The 14,471-nt window shown below is 48.8% G+C and overlaps 1 protein-coding gene across 3 annotated transcripts in view; it reads left to right on the forward strand.

The window, feature by feature from the left end:
* The window catches only part of LOC115089710 (cholesterol 24-hydroxylase), a 78,800-nt gene that overhangs the window by 14,033 nt on the left and 50,296 nt on the right, over positions 1-14,471 (forward strand). For all 3 annotated transcript variants that reach the window (XM_029597924.1, XM_029597923.1, XM_029597922.1), the window contains exons 2-4: positions 3,725-3,805; positions 5,086-5,167; positions 7,614-7,684. In XM_029597924.1, the coding sequence (XP_029453784.1) occupies positions 3,725-3,805; positions 5,086-5,167; positions 7,614-7,684 (234 nt within the window). The remainder of the gene's footprint in view (positions 1-3,724; positions 3,806-5,085; positions 5,168-7,613; positions 7,685-14,471) is intronic.

Below are 14,471 nucleotides of genomic sequence, written 5' to 3' on the forward strand. Positions count from 1 at the left end.
AGGATATTCAAGGACTTTGCAATTCTTTTATAGTCATCCCCAGATCTGTTCCTTGCTGCAACTTTGTCCTGGAGTTCTTTGGACAGCTCCCTGGTGCTCAGGGTTGGGTCTTCCCTTTGAAATGCACTACCCAGCAGAGAGAACCAATGGGAACGGTTGAATGTATCCTGTCATGTACTCAGTACAGTTTAACACAGGTAGGGCCAACTCCCTTGGCGTGTGTTTTTGAACGCGATTGGTTAAACTGGTGCTTTAAGTCTTTATAGGGACCTTCATTTTCAGTTTTAATTGTATTTTTCCTGGGAATTTCAGTGTTCTAAAAAAAAAAATATTCAGTGAAAAAATGACTTTGTTATAACATGCAGAAGAAAAGTCGATGGGAAAAGTCATTTTTCCACTTTAATTTTTTTTTTTGTTATAACATGAACATTCCCAGAAAAACAAAAATCCCTAAGTATTTAAAATTGCTACAGAAGTACAAGATGGGTGCAGACCTATCCGGTTAAGCTATTCCATGTTTTTCTGTTTACTTCCTTTTTTCAGGAAGTCTGGACTGTACTTTGCACTTGGCAGTTGTAGGGCAGGATATGGGGCTACATGGAACAAACACAGTTTCAATGCATTTACAGTATTTCCAGGCTTTAAAACAACAAAAGGTGAACTTTTTGGAGGCAGGCGTAGACCTTCCATGGCTACTTTGGCTGCTGGTAGAGCAAGGTCCTTACCTTAATGTTTTAGCCTCACAACACCTATAGGGCTTTCATTCAATAAGCAAAGTTTTTCCTCTGGTAACTTTAGCTTGTCATGGGTGCGTTGTGAAGCCAAATCATAATGGGGAAATCACATTTATGCTGCAGTAGGAGGATGAGCCTTTATCAGAGTTACCTTGGGGATGGATTTTCTAAAGCAATCCCAATTTTAGGAAACCGTGATTCATCTGGAAGCCTGGAAATAACCACTGAACATTCAGTCTCTCTCTTTCTTCTCGGAAGGTCTCTGACCACCAGTAGGATAATTTACAGATTACACCGAGGATAGGATGAGGGAGCTCCTACGCCAGTTAATGAAACATGAGCCATGGCTGCTACAGATAGGGTCACCGGTAGTTCTCTTTCCTTACTGCACTAAGGCATCTGTAGACACAGATTTCAGTTTTTATTTAATTTCTCCAGGTATTTGTCAGTGCAGAAGAGGAGTCATGCTTTTCCCTCTGAATTGTCTCTTTTTTTTTCTTTTCATTATGATAAACACTGATAAATTCTTAGGGAAAATAAAACTGAAAACAAAAGTCCCTGTGCATGCACTGATGCTTTTCTCCTGTACAATGTATTAGAGAATCAGGCCCATAGTCATACTCATGACGGCATTAAACATCACCACAAAGGCAATTGGTTATAAAGGTCAAGGAAAACAGAACTGCGCTTGCCTTCCTGCTGTAATGGAATATATATTTGTTCGCAGTTTACTTGACTTGTAAAACTTTGGTGCCATTGCTGTAGAAAAATATAACAATGTAGCTTCACTAGCCAGTCATGTTGCCTCTTTCATCCTAATTATAATATAAAAATATGCAATTTAGAACTGGAGCTATTCCCCTGAAAGTGACTGTAGTAGTTTTTCAAAGGAAAATCAGTAAGGAGCTTATTAATGTAGCAGTAAATCTATCTCCATATCATATCCAAGAAAATGCATGAAAATGTTATGCAGGTAAAAATTCTCTCATAGTATGGGATACACAAGAACTCAACACTTCATTTTATTATTTTCTTAAATTGTTATGATGATTAAGGAAATAGCGATTAATAAAAAAAAATGAATAAACAAACCTAAAAAAATTAAACTGTTGGCTACCCAGGAACCCCATGCTCTAGCCTGATACAAACACATACGCAGGAACCCAGCGCTCCAGCCCTGATACAAACAGATACGCAGGAACCCAGCGCCAGGAACCCAGCGCTCTAGCTCTGATACAAACAGATACGCAGGAACCCAGCTCTCTAGCCCTGATACAAACAGATACGCAGGAACCCAGCGCTCTAGCCTGATACAAACAGATACGCAGGAACCCAGCGCTCTAGCCCTGATAGAAACAGATAAGTAGGATCCCAGCACTGTAGCCCTGATAGAAACAGATAAGCAAGAACCCAGCGCTCTAGCCCTGATACAAACAGATACGCAGGAACCCAGCGCTCTAGCCTGATACAAACAGATACGCAGGAACCCAGCGCCAGGAACCCAGCGCTCTAGCCCTTATACAAACAGATACGCAGGAACCCAGCGCTCTAGCCCTGATACAAACAGATATGCAGGAACCCAGCGCTCTAGCCTGATACAAACAGATACGCAGGAACCCAGATCTCTAGCCTTGATATGAACAGATACACAGTAACCCAGCACTCTAGCCCTGATAGAAACAGATACGCAGGAACCCAGCTCTCTAGCCCTGATAGAAACAGATACGCAGGAACCCAGCACCAGGAACCCAGCGCTCTAGCTCTGATAGAAACAGATTCACAGGAACCCAGCGCTCTAGCTCTGATAGAAACAGATACGCATGAACCCAGCACCAGGAACCCAGCGCTCTAGCTCTGATAGAAACAGATACACAGGAACCCAGCGCTCTAGCCCTGATACAAACAGATAAGCAGGAACCCAGCGCTCTAGCCCTGATACAAACAGATACGCAGGAACCCAGCGCTCTAGCCCTGATACAAACAGATACGCAGGAACCCAGCGCCAGGAACCCAGCGCTCTAGCTCTGATAGAAACAGATACACAGGAACCCAGCGCTCTAGCCCTTATACAAACAGATACGCAGGAACCCAGCGCTCTAGCCCTGATACAAACAGATATGCAGGAACCCAGCGCTCTAGCCCTGATACAAACAGATACGCAGGAACCCAGCGCTCTAGCCCTGATAGAAACAGATACGCAGGAACCCAGCGCCAGGAACCCAGCGCTCTAGCTCTGATAGAAACAGATACACAGGAACCCAGCGCTCTAGCCCTTATACAAACAGATACGCAGGAACCCAGCTCTCTAGCCCTGATAGAAACATGCAGGAACCCAGCGCTCTAGCTCTGATAGAAACAGATACGCAGGAACCCAGCGCCAGGAACCCAGCGCTCTAGCTCTTATACAAACAGATACGCAGGAACCCAGCGCTCTAGCCCTGATACAAACAGATACGCAGGAACCCAGCGCTCTAGCCCTGATAGAAACATACGCAGGATCCCAGCGCCAGGAACCCAGCGCTCTAGGTCTTATACAAACAGATACGCAGGAACCCAGCGCTCTAGCCCTGATACAAACAGATACGCAGGAACCCAGCGCTCTAGCCCTGATAGAAACATACGCAGGATCCCAGCGCCAGGAACCCAGCGCTCTAGGTCTTATACAAACAGATACGCAGGAACCCAGCGCTCTAGCCCTGATACAAACAGATACGCAGGAACCCAGCACTCTAGCCCTGATACAAACAGATACGCAGGAACCCAGCTCTCTAGCCCTGATAGAAACAGATACGCAGGAACCCAGCGCCAGGAACCCAGTGCTCCAGTTCTGATAGAAACAGATACGCAGGAACCCAGCTCTCTAGCCCTGATAGAAACAGGTAAGCAGGAACCCAGCGCTCTAGCCCTGATACAAACAGATATGCAGGAACTTAGTACTCTAACCTTGAAATGCCTTTGTTATAAGCCTGAAATTCCTTTCTTTGTTCCAGCTTTTTGTTGGGGCATTGGCCACTGTTTGTACAGTCGTTGGATAACAGTGACTTTTTATTACATGATCACCTTCTCGAATGGTAAGTTCAGTCTTCTTTTTTTTTTTTACATAATTTTTTCAAATTTAATAAATATAATGGTAAAGTAATACTTCTAGCAATGCTAATCCTGCCACATGCGTGAGAAGAAAGAAAAAAAGATACAAATTCAGTATTAAGCATTTTCAGTCCCCAAAATAATTTGAGTCCAAGATGGCGGCAATAGTAACCAAGGATTGGAAAAGGACCTTGCAAGTTAGGTCCAATAAGGCTATTAACACATTATAAATGAACGTGGGAGGATTCAGGGAAGCCTAGACTGAGGCCTCCAAGGTAGGAAACGAATCCGTTTCACCCGTAACTCCTGTAACCACTTCATCTCATGAGACTTAAAAGGATTCAGCTGTTTAGGGTCACAAAATACATCTCCTGTCATTTTGCATTTAGCAGGAAATTGTAAAGTAAAACCAGCACTTAATTTTTTGCACATCAGAGCTCAGTGATACAGACTTCTTTCTACGCCCTGGGGATGTACATTTGCTTTATTTCATTACTTTATGTGCATAAAATGCATGCATGTTTTAAAATATTTACCGACTTGCACACGTAAATACCATTTTATTTTCACATGTAAAATGTAGGTGTGTATATTTTTAAAATAGGAAAAGTATACGTGCTCAGTGCATTGAATGTATTTATGTGTAAGCGTATTTAAGCACATATGTTGCAGGGTTAAGATACGCATATTTTATAATACGCTTGTATCAGATATGCGCAGGTTATAAAATACTATCGTAAATCTGCGTGTGCCTTTATGCATGTGTATATGCCACTGTGAGCAGTCGTTTGAAAGTTATCCTCTCCGTTTTCAAGATCTCTCCTTACTGCCTCTCCAAATGTGGAAGGCAATTTTTCCAAACCATTTTTCTGAGTAAATCGGCCCTGGGTTCAAACTGCCTTCCTCTGTCCAGCTAAGAGTATACGGAAGCTTCTCCAGCACACAGACGTTTGTTCAGGTTGAAAAGAGTCTAGCTTGGGGGGGAGGGAGAGTAAAACCGTGCATGTACTGACATTTTTAGTGGTACGCATGCCCCCTCAACTGACCCCCAACAAATACCAGCTTTTGGCGCACAGACTCTGCATTTGCTGGTTTTCAAAGGGGAGCGACGCATGAGGTTTCCCTCTGTAGAGTGACTGCAGAGTCCGTACGCTGAAAGCATCCAAAAATAGTGGTTCCGGTTCTGGCTCAGGGAAAATTCAAGGTTCTCTACGCATTTTGGTTCAGTTTGCTTCCTTGATTATCGTCTCTGTTTTTTCTTTAGGACAAAGACCTGCGGTCCTTTGATACGTCTTAATATTTTCCACAAGGCAGTCGTTTTTGTTTTGAGTCCTGAAGCAGTAAAGGTAAGATACAGTCAAACCTTCCCACTTGAAATATATTTGTGCACTTTTCCGGCAGTAGTTATTCATTTTACTCAGTTTCCTGACCCTGCGCTAATGAACTGCAGACTCATTCTGATCGTGAGTTATTCGGTGCTGTGGAACATAATGGGGTAGATTTTCAAAAAACACGAATAGGCGTACTTTTGCTGGCGCATCAGGCGCAAGCAAAAGTATGCTGGATTTTAGTGGATACGCGTGGAGCCGCGCGTATCCACTAAAATCCTGGATCGGCGCTCGCAAGGCTATGAATTCTGTATAGCCGGCGCGCGACGAGCCGCGCAGCCTACCCCCGTTCCCTCCCCTCACCTTCCCCTCCCTTCCCCTACCTAACCCACCCACCCGGCCCTGTCTAAGCCCCCCCCTTACCTTTGTTGGGGGATTTACGCCTCCCAGAGGGAGGCGTAAATCCCCGCGTGCCAGCGGGCCGCTAGCGCACCGGGACGCGACCTGGGGGCGGGTCCAGAGGGCGCGGCCACGCCCCCGAGCCGCCCTGGGCCGTAACCACGCCCCCGGGCCTGCCCCCGAAACGCTCCCGGCACGCCCCCTAAACGCCGCGACGACCGGGCCCGCCCCCCGACACGCCCCCCTCGGAGAACCCTGGGACTTACGCGAGTCCCGGGGTCTGCGCTCGCCGGTGAGCCTATGTAAAATAGGCTCACCGGCGCGCAGGGCCCTGCTCGCCTAAATCCGCCCGGATTTGGGCAGATTTAGGCGAGCAGGGCTCTTAAAATCCGCCCCAATATTTTTAACCTAAGCATTCAGCGGTGACAAAAAGTATTCATCGAAAAGTAAAACTGGAAGGCTTTTTCTAGGAGGGGGAGAGGGTGTTGCCGTTTAAATATTTATTTCTGTTGTAAAATAATTTTTTCTTCTGATTATTCTTTTTTTTTTTGTTAATCCAGCAATTTCCTCCTGCTTCTTTGGCTTTCTGCTGTATTGGATCTCGGGGCTGAGATCAAACTCTGAATCTTCATTTGCAACTACCTGGGGGGGTTCCCCCCCCCCATTTTTATAGCTCCCTTTCATTGCAGCACCAGAATTCCTTCTGGAGCACCACAGTCATGAATCTGGCCACAAGGTGTCACTATTGTGCAATGATTGGGGGTCTCCCTCCCTCGTTGCCACTGCAGTATCCCTCTGAATGTAACTCAGGTCCTCTGCATTGCACTGCTGCAGAGCCACTGGGGCAGCCCATCCCAGTCATTCTTGCTACCCTCCAGGGTTGCCCTCCCATTTCCTCTTCCCAGTATTTCTACAGTGAACCACCTAGAAGCCCCTCTCCCAGTTTAATCCAGCAGGGAACTCCTGCACTGGGGTAGGAGAATCTGAGGGGAGAGGGTACACACGGTCATGTTTAAAGAGCAAGTTGGAAAATTATTTTTCTAGTCTATTCTTCCATTCATTCCAAAAGTCATGGGAATAAGGTAATCAGTCCAAGCTGCTTGAAATCCTGCACTGGTAGATAATAGGAAGGGGAACAGGATGGAGAGAGGAAATTAAAACGGAGTGGATTATTTTTAAAGCATCGGTTACAAACCACATTCCTCATAACAGCTCACCTGTTTCTTAGATCTGTCACTTTTCCTTTTGATTTGCTTCCTGGCTCTCTCTTCTTTTGTGCCCTGGAGTATTTTATCTCTTTTAAATCTCTTACACACTGTTGGAATAAAATGGTCTCGCCTCCCTGTCTTTAAAGCCTCTCCATCTCGGAGTTGCTCTTTGCTGGCTCTTGTTCTGCTTATGCTGTGCGCATATCTGGGTGAGGCCTCCATCAGGTTCACCAGAGGTTAGCAGCTTGGCACTGTGGTTTTATGGTCCTAGTCAGAAGGTGGAAGCTGGAAAGGAGGAGGAGTTTCAAGCACAGATATCTCCTCAGGAACTGGAACTAGAAAGGAGGAACTGAATGATTCATTTTCACAGCACACTGAATTTTCTTAGCAAAACCTTTTTGCATTTTTTTTAAATCAAAATAAGAATAACATAAGAAATGCCATACTGGGTCAGACCAAGGGTCCATCAAGCCCAGAATCCTGTTTCCAATAGTGGCCAGTCCAAGTCACAAGTACCTGGCAGCTACCCAAACATTAAATAGATCACAAGCTACTACTGCTTATTAATTACTGTCATAGCAGTCTATTGATTTATCCTCTAGGAATTTATCCAAACCTTTTTTAAACCCAGTTACACTAACTGTTGTAACCACATCCTCTGGCATTGAATTCCAGAGCTTAACTATGCACTGAGTGAAAAATAATTTTCTTCGATTTGTTTTAAATGAGCTACTTGCTAACTTCATGGAGTGCCCCCTGGTCACTGCTGAATGATTTAATGTGCACTTTTTTATTGCCCCATTGTCTTTCCTTACACTATACGGGTAATTGCAGTGCACTTTTTGAATTGATTCTAGGAGTACCTGATGTCACCCAAGTACACAAAGGATGTGTTCTATAACCAACTCTTTAACTTGTTTGGCGTAAGGTGAGTAGTCAGATAAAAAGCCCCTTCTCCAAACTTCTGACAGGAAGATGGGGCTTCATAATCTAGTGTTGGTCATCACTGAGTTGTAGGTTAGCAGTGTTAGCTTGCCAAAAATACACACTTTCCCTGTACGTACCCGGATCAGCCCAGACTCCTGGGTTTTACCTCCCCTCCAGCAGGCGGAGACAGACCAAATTCTGTGGACTGTGTCGTATACCCCTGAGGAGCCCCCTAGAGTCTGTCAGTATTCTTCTGTCTCCAGCAGGTGGAAGAGGTGCTTCCCTGGAGTCTGGGATTTGATTAGGATTTAAGGGTCTTTTGTATGTTTTTCGGGTAGTTCGTGTGTACGGCTGACTAGCGAGGGGTCAGAGTTTTTATCTTAGGCTAGTTCTCCGTTTTAGCCTCCCAGGGGGTTGTCAGGTCCTGGTGGGACCATCCCCCCTGGTATTTGAGGCTCAGGAGCAGAGGGTTGAGGACCCTGTAACTGCCCACTGAAGGTGATCTCGGGGGTCTCGGGCTCTCACCTTCAGTTAGCCCCCTGTAAGATTTAAAAAAAAAAAAAAAAAATGTGGGCTCCTGCGGCTTTAAATTCTCCTGCTCTGCCGGCCTAGCTTGCTCACCGCGGGTGTTGATTTCAGACGGCGGACAGCTCCGATCGCGTCGGCCTTTGATTTCTCCTGCTTCTCTCTCCGGCCGGGCTAAATTTAGGTCCCTGCTTATGCCGCGTGGTGTGGCCTGTGCCGCGTGCGGCAGCGCACACGCGCGGCTCTCCCAGACCGGCGTTTGTACGGAGTTTCTCTCGGGGAGAGGGCTCTTCAGGGGTCGCTGCGCCCACGAAATCGACGGGGGGAGGCTTCACGATCGCGGCGGGGGGTTGGTGTCCCGAGTTTGTCACATCAGGCCCTGGACTCGTTTCAGCTCAGTACGAGATCGGAGGCCATTTTAAGGACCATGCGGCAGCAGGACACAGCAGCTGAAGAGGATTGGCTCCTGCTTCCCCCGTTGTCGCTGTGGCCTAGTGCTCCTGGGGGGGGGGGGCGGTTTGGTTGGTGCTGGGCAGGTGAACGACGAGGGGGAGGATTCTGAAGGGTCTTCTTCGTCGTTCACCTCCGATTTTGTGCTTTTGATGCATAAAGCTTTTAAGGCGCGCAGGGCTGGTAAGGCACAGGGGCACAAGGTAGCTCGCAGGGCTCCTGCGGCAGCAGGGCCAGGAGGAGGTTCCTCTGAGGCTCGGAAGCGGATTCAGCCACTGAAATCGGGTGGCGCACCCAAGGAGACACACCCGTTTTGGTCCATGGTATGTCCGAGGGACAGCACATCCTCGGACTCTTCGGATCAGGCAGATTCTCCGCGGCCAGTTCCTGATCGGGATCAGGATGTGGACCCTGATACCCAGGCTCCTCCATCCAAGCACATGGGCTCCCCTCCGGTGGAGGGGGATGACCCCAAGGTGGTGCGCTTGTTTAGAAAGGACGAGCTGGGTCCCCTTATTCTGGTCGTCCTAGATGAACTGGGGATTGAGGCCCCTCAGGAGGATTCCAGACTGGGGGCTACTATGGATCCGGTGGTGCTGGGACTCCGAGGCGCAGCGCGATCATTCCCGTTTCACTTCTCGGTGTCTAACCTTTTATTCAAGGAGTGAGACACTCCTGATCTGGGCTTAAAGGTGAGCAGAGCCATGGATAAGTTGTATCCGCTCCCAGAGGACACGCTGGATCTTCTCAGGGTGTCTAAGGTGGATGCTGCGGTCTCAGCGGTGTCGAAGAAGTCGACTATTCCGGTAACAGGAGCCGCAGCCTTGAAGGATTTGCAGGACCGTAAGTTGGAGGTACATCTGAAGAAGATCTTTGAGGTTTCGGCTATTGGTGTCCGGGCTGCCATCTGCAACAGCTTCGCGCAGCGGGCCAGTCTCCACTGGATCCAGGATTTCCAAGCATCCGTGGAACTTACAGAGGCCCAGTCACTACAGGTAGGGAGGCTGGAGTCTGCGGTGGCTTACACTGCGGATGCCCAGTATGATCTTTTGCGGACATCAGGAAGAGCGATGGTGTCAGCAGTTTCTGCACGTCGCCTCCTATGGTTGCGGAATTGGTCAGCGGATGTATCCTCCAAGTCGCATTTGGGATCGCTGCCCTTCAAAGGCAGATTGTTGTTCGGGCAGCAGTTGGATGATATGATCAAGACACTCGGAGAGAACAAGGTCCATAAGCTACCGGAGGACAGGCCTAGGACCATGGGATCTTTCCCTCAGAGAGCAAGATTTCGGGGAAATCGAGGTTTTCGCTCCTCCTGCTCCACGGGCTCATTGTTCGTCAGGGACAAAACACGTGGCCGTAGTCCTTTCGAGGCCGGCAGTCCTCCAGAGATGGAGCCCCTCAACCTCATGGGGGTCCCAAGCCTTCACAATGAAGGGCGGCCGGTTCACTCCTCGGTTCCAAAGATTGGGGGCAGGCTGTCCTTATTCCTGGAGGAGTGGACCACGGTAATGTCGGATCAATGGGTGCTAAGCATAATCGAACACAGCTACACTTTAGATTTTGCACGGCCGATCCGCGACCCCTTTATGGTTTCCCCATGCGCGTGCCGTCAAAAGAGACGCAATAGTTCCAGTTCCAGCCAGAGAAATCAGGCGTGGGCGTTACTCAATCTATTTCATTGTGCCGAAAAAGGAAGGAACATTTCGCCCAATCCTTGATCTGAAACAGGTCAATCGGAAGCTGAAGGTGCCTCACTTTCAGATGGAAACTCTGCGTTCCGTGATAGCATCCGTCCACAAGAGAGAGTTTCTGGCGTCGTTGGACCTGACGGAGGCTTATCTGCACATTCCCATCCGTCCAGATCATCAGAAGTACCTACGGTTCACGATCCTCTGCCAACATTTCCAGTTTTGTGCACTCCCGTTCGGCCTTGCGACAGCGCCAAGGGTCTTCACCAAGGTGATGGTGGTGGTAGCAGCAGCCCTGCAGCACGAGGGAGTATTGGTTTATCCCTACCTGGACGATTGGCTGATTCATGCGAATTCGGAGGAATTGTGCAGGACCGCGGTCCAGCGGGTCCTCCGGAGGTTGACTTCCTTAGGTTGGGTGGTAAACCCCGACAAGAGCCATCTGATTCCTTCTCAGTCCTTGGAGTTTTTGGGAGCCAGATTCGATACGGCCTCGGGCAAGGTGTTTCTTACAGAAAAGAGAATTTCCAAGTTGATTTCCCAGGTGGATTTATTCAGTTCCATGCTTCAGCCCACGGCCTGGGATTATTTGCAGGTCCTGGGGTCGATGGCTTCCACTCTCGAGCTCGTTCCGTGAGCCTTTGCTCATATGCGTTCTCTGCAGTCTGCGTTGCTCTCCTGCTGGAGTCCACTTTCCCAGCAGTTCCAGCTTAGGTTAGGTTGTTTTCGAGGTAAGGTGCAGGGGGGTGGCGCTTGCTTCGCATCCCGATGTGGCTAGGTTCCTGAAAGGGGTTAAGCACTTGTGCCCTCCAGTTCGGAATCCCTGCCCTTCCTGGAAACTTAATTTGGTCCTCCACGCCCTTTGCTCGGCCCCCTTTGAGCCCTTGAAGCGGACGACCTTGAAGGATCTCACTTTGAAAATGGTGTTTTTTGGTCGCTATTGTTTCGGCGAGGTGCATTTCGGACTCCAGGCGCTATCCTGCAGAGAGCCTTTCTTAAGGATTTCGGATGCGGGTGTTTCATTGCACACGGTTCCATCCTTTCTCCCGAAGATGGTCTCTGCTTTTCATTTAAATCAGTCTAGCCGTCGACGGCTTCCTTCCTTTGCAGGTTTGAATTCCTCTTCGTCAGAGGCCAGAGCTTTGCGAAAGCTGGATGTAAAACAGGTATTGTTGCGTTACCTGGAGGTCACGAATAGTTTTCGTTTGACGGATCATCTTTTCGTCTTATGGAGAGGACCCAGAAGGGGTCAGAAAGCTTCCAAGGCAACTATCGCCCGGTGGCTGAAGGAGGCTATCGTGTCGGCATACCTTGTACAGGGCTTAAGGCTCATTCTATGCACTCGTAATCGACTTCATGGGCAGAATGTCAACAGGTGGCGCCGCAAGATATTTGTAGGGCGGCTACCTGGAAGTCCACTCATACTTTCGCGAGACACTATAGACTTGATGTCCGGGCACCTGAGCCTGGGGAGTTCGGAGCCAGTGTTCTCTGAGCGGGACTCTCGCAGTCCCACCCTGGTTAGGGAAGCTTGGGTACATCCCAGGAGTCTGGGCTGATCCGGGTACATACAGGGAAAGGAAAATTGGTTCTTACCTGCTAATTTTCGTTCCTGTAGTACTACGGATCAGCCCAGAGTCCCACCCAGGGAGAGTCCGCTCGGCCGGTAGTTCATTATTTCTGGTTGTAAGTTTCATATGCCCCCTTGTTCAGGGTCAGAATTATAGGGCATTGTTTTTCAGTTTCAGTTACGAGTTCTTCATTTCCTCTCTCTTCGGGGAAGAGGTTCAGTGTGAATCTTTATTATTGTTCTGCTTGGGTACAGTGGAATACTGACAGACTCCAGGGGGCTCCTCAGGGGTATACGACAGAGTCCACAGAAATTGGTCTGTCTCCACCTGCTGGAGGGGAGGTAAAACCCAGGAGTCTGGGCTGATCCGGGTACTACAGGAATGAAAATTAGCAGGTAAGAACCAATTTTCCTTTGTTTTTTGTTTAACAAACAAACAAACAAACATAAATGTTTTAGTTGTGCAGAGATGATGCTGTTGAATATTTTAAGGTAAAAGGCTGTGCAGCAACTGCGGGTCTTTCGCTCATCCTTGGGCTAAAATTCACACTCTGGGGGCCCACTTATGAAATCAAGGATGCTGCATGGCTGTTCCTGTTCATACCCCAGATCAGTCCAGACAATTGGGTTTTAGAACCCCACCAGCAGGTGGAGGCAGAGAACTAAAAACTTTGAGGCCCTGCTACATAAGCGAGAGTGCCATCTGCAGTCCCCTCAGTATTTCCCTGTCTCCAGCAGATGGCAGAGGTGCAAACCTGCAGTTAAGAAGAAAGAAGGGACTGAAGAAGAGAAGTTAGTAGACGCTCCCTGAGGTGTTAGGTTCCTTCGTGGGCCATCCCTCAGGTTGAGCCGGGCGAGTGGGGGAGGAGCCCCGCAGCAGATCCAGGGGTCCTGGTTCCCTCTTATCCCCTGAAGGCTCCTTCCCAGAAGTTTGCCAGCAGCAGGGAAGTATTCCCTTTTTTTTTTTTGCTGTGGCTGCTGTTTCTTTAAAGAAAAAAAAAAGTGTTAATATTTCTTTCAGCAGCAACCGCTTGGGCTGTTTCTGGTTTGAACATTGGGGCAGGCCCGGGCTGGGGGGACAGGGCCAGTGTAGCTCCTCGTGTTCGCAGCTTTGGGCTGCTTGGAGAGCCGGAGGCTGCGTTGGGCCGCGTTCCCCTCCTTTCCCGTGGGCCGCGATCACGCGGCTTCTGTGCCTCTGCAGCAGGCCCGGCTGCATGGAGACAGGATTCGAGCAGCCGCCAGCAAGGGTCCTGACTTTGACAGTCTGGGAAACTGAAAAATATGGGGGTGACTTGTATGGCGCGGCAGAGACTACCATAAGCTTGCTGGGCAGACTGGATGGACCATTGGTCCTTTTCTGCCGTCATTTCTGTGTTTTCTGTAAGATGGGTCTGACAGCAATTTCCCAGCATGGGAAAGCTTCGGGCTGCTCGGGGAGCCAGAGGCTGCGTTGGGCCGTGTTCCCCTCCTCTCCTGCGTGCGCGCCGCGATCACGCGGTTTCTGTTCCTCTGCAGCAGGCCCGGCCGAGTGGAGACAAGATGGCGCAGACAGCGGTTTCCCAGCACAGGAAAGCTTGTTGGGCCGCAGTTTGTTTCTGGAGGGGAGGGGCCTTGGGGGAACGAGGCTGGTAGGAGAGCCACAGGCTCCCAATGCCCTGTCATGATCAATACGGGGAGCCTAAAGAGCCTGTCAGGCAGGGGAAGGGCTACAGCTCAGAAGGTGATGGACTCCCCTCCCCCGTTGTCTCCGGCGATCCTGTTGTGGTGGTGGGGGAGGGGGAGGACGTGCTAGCTCTGGGCTGGACAGGGGAGAAGGTAAAGTGGAGTTTTATTCAGAATGTGCCTTGCTTATGCATAAAGCCTTTTTAACCAGGAAAAGCACTGGCTATAAAAGTGCATTTCTGTCAGCTGACAGATCCTGCTACAAAGAGTCCAGAGCATATTGGATGGGCGCATCAGTCCTGGATTTTAAATTATCTCCAAGCATTTTGAGAGTTTGTTAATGTGAAAAAGCAATAATGGAGAATTTTTGAAGCTGTGTTGGTCCTGGAGAATGCGTTTCTAGCCTTTGATGCCTCATAATGCAGGGATGGGAATCCATTCCCCAGTCCTCGAGGGCTCCAAACTGGTCGAGCTCTCAGGATATCCCTAATAAATATGCACGTGAGAGATTTACAGGCATACTGCCTCGGTTGTCTGCAATGTATATTTCTTGCATATTCGTTAGTGTTATTCTGAAAACCTGACCAGTTTGGGGTCCTCCAGGACCGGAGCTGCCTACCCTGTCTTAAAGGAGCACCAAGAAAAAAGTTCACCTTCTGGGCTCCTGGGAAAACGATGAACTGGGAGTTGAGAATTCAGATCTGATGTGGCTTTAAACCTTGGAGTCAGGAGTAGACCCTTGCTCTTGCTTAGCTGAATTTGCATTGCAGAATGAGTCTCCGTCAAGTACAACTTCAAGTGTTTGCTGTGGTATTTACCCCTAGCTCCGATTCGGAGCACGTGAGTAAACATGCAAGATTACTGCATAGGGTAGAGGGTGTATGGGCCTT

This window comes from Rhinatrema bivittatum, chromosome 4, assembly GCF_901001135.1.
Source record: "Rhinatrema bivittatum chromosome 4, aRhiBiv1.1, whole genome shotgun sequence".
NCBI classification, from domain to species: Eukaryota; Metazoa; Chordata; class Amphibia; order Gymnophiona; family Rhinatrematidae; genus Rhinatrema; species Rhinatrema bivittatum.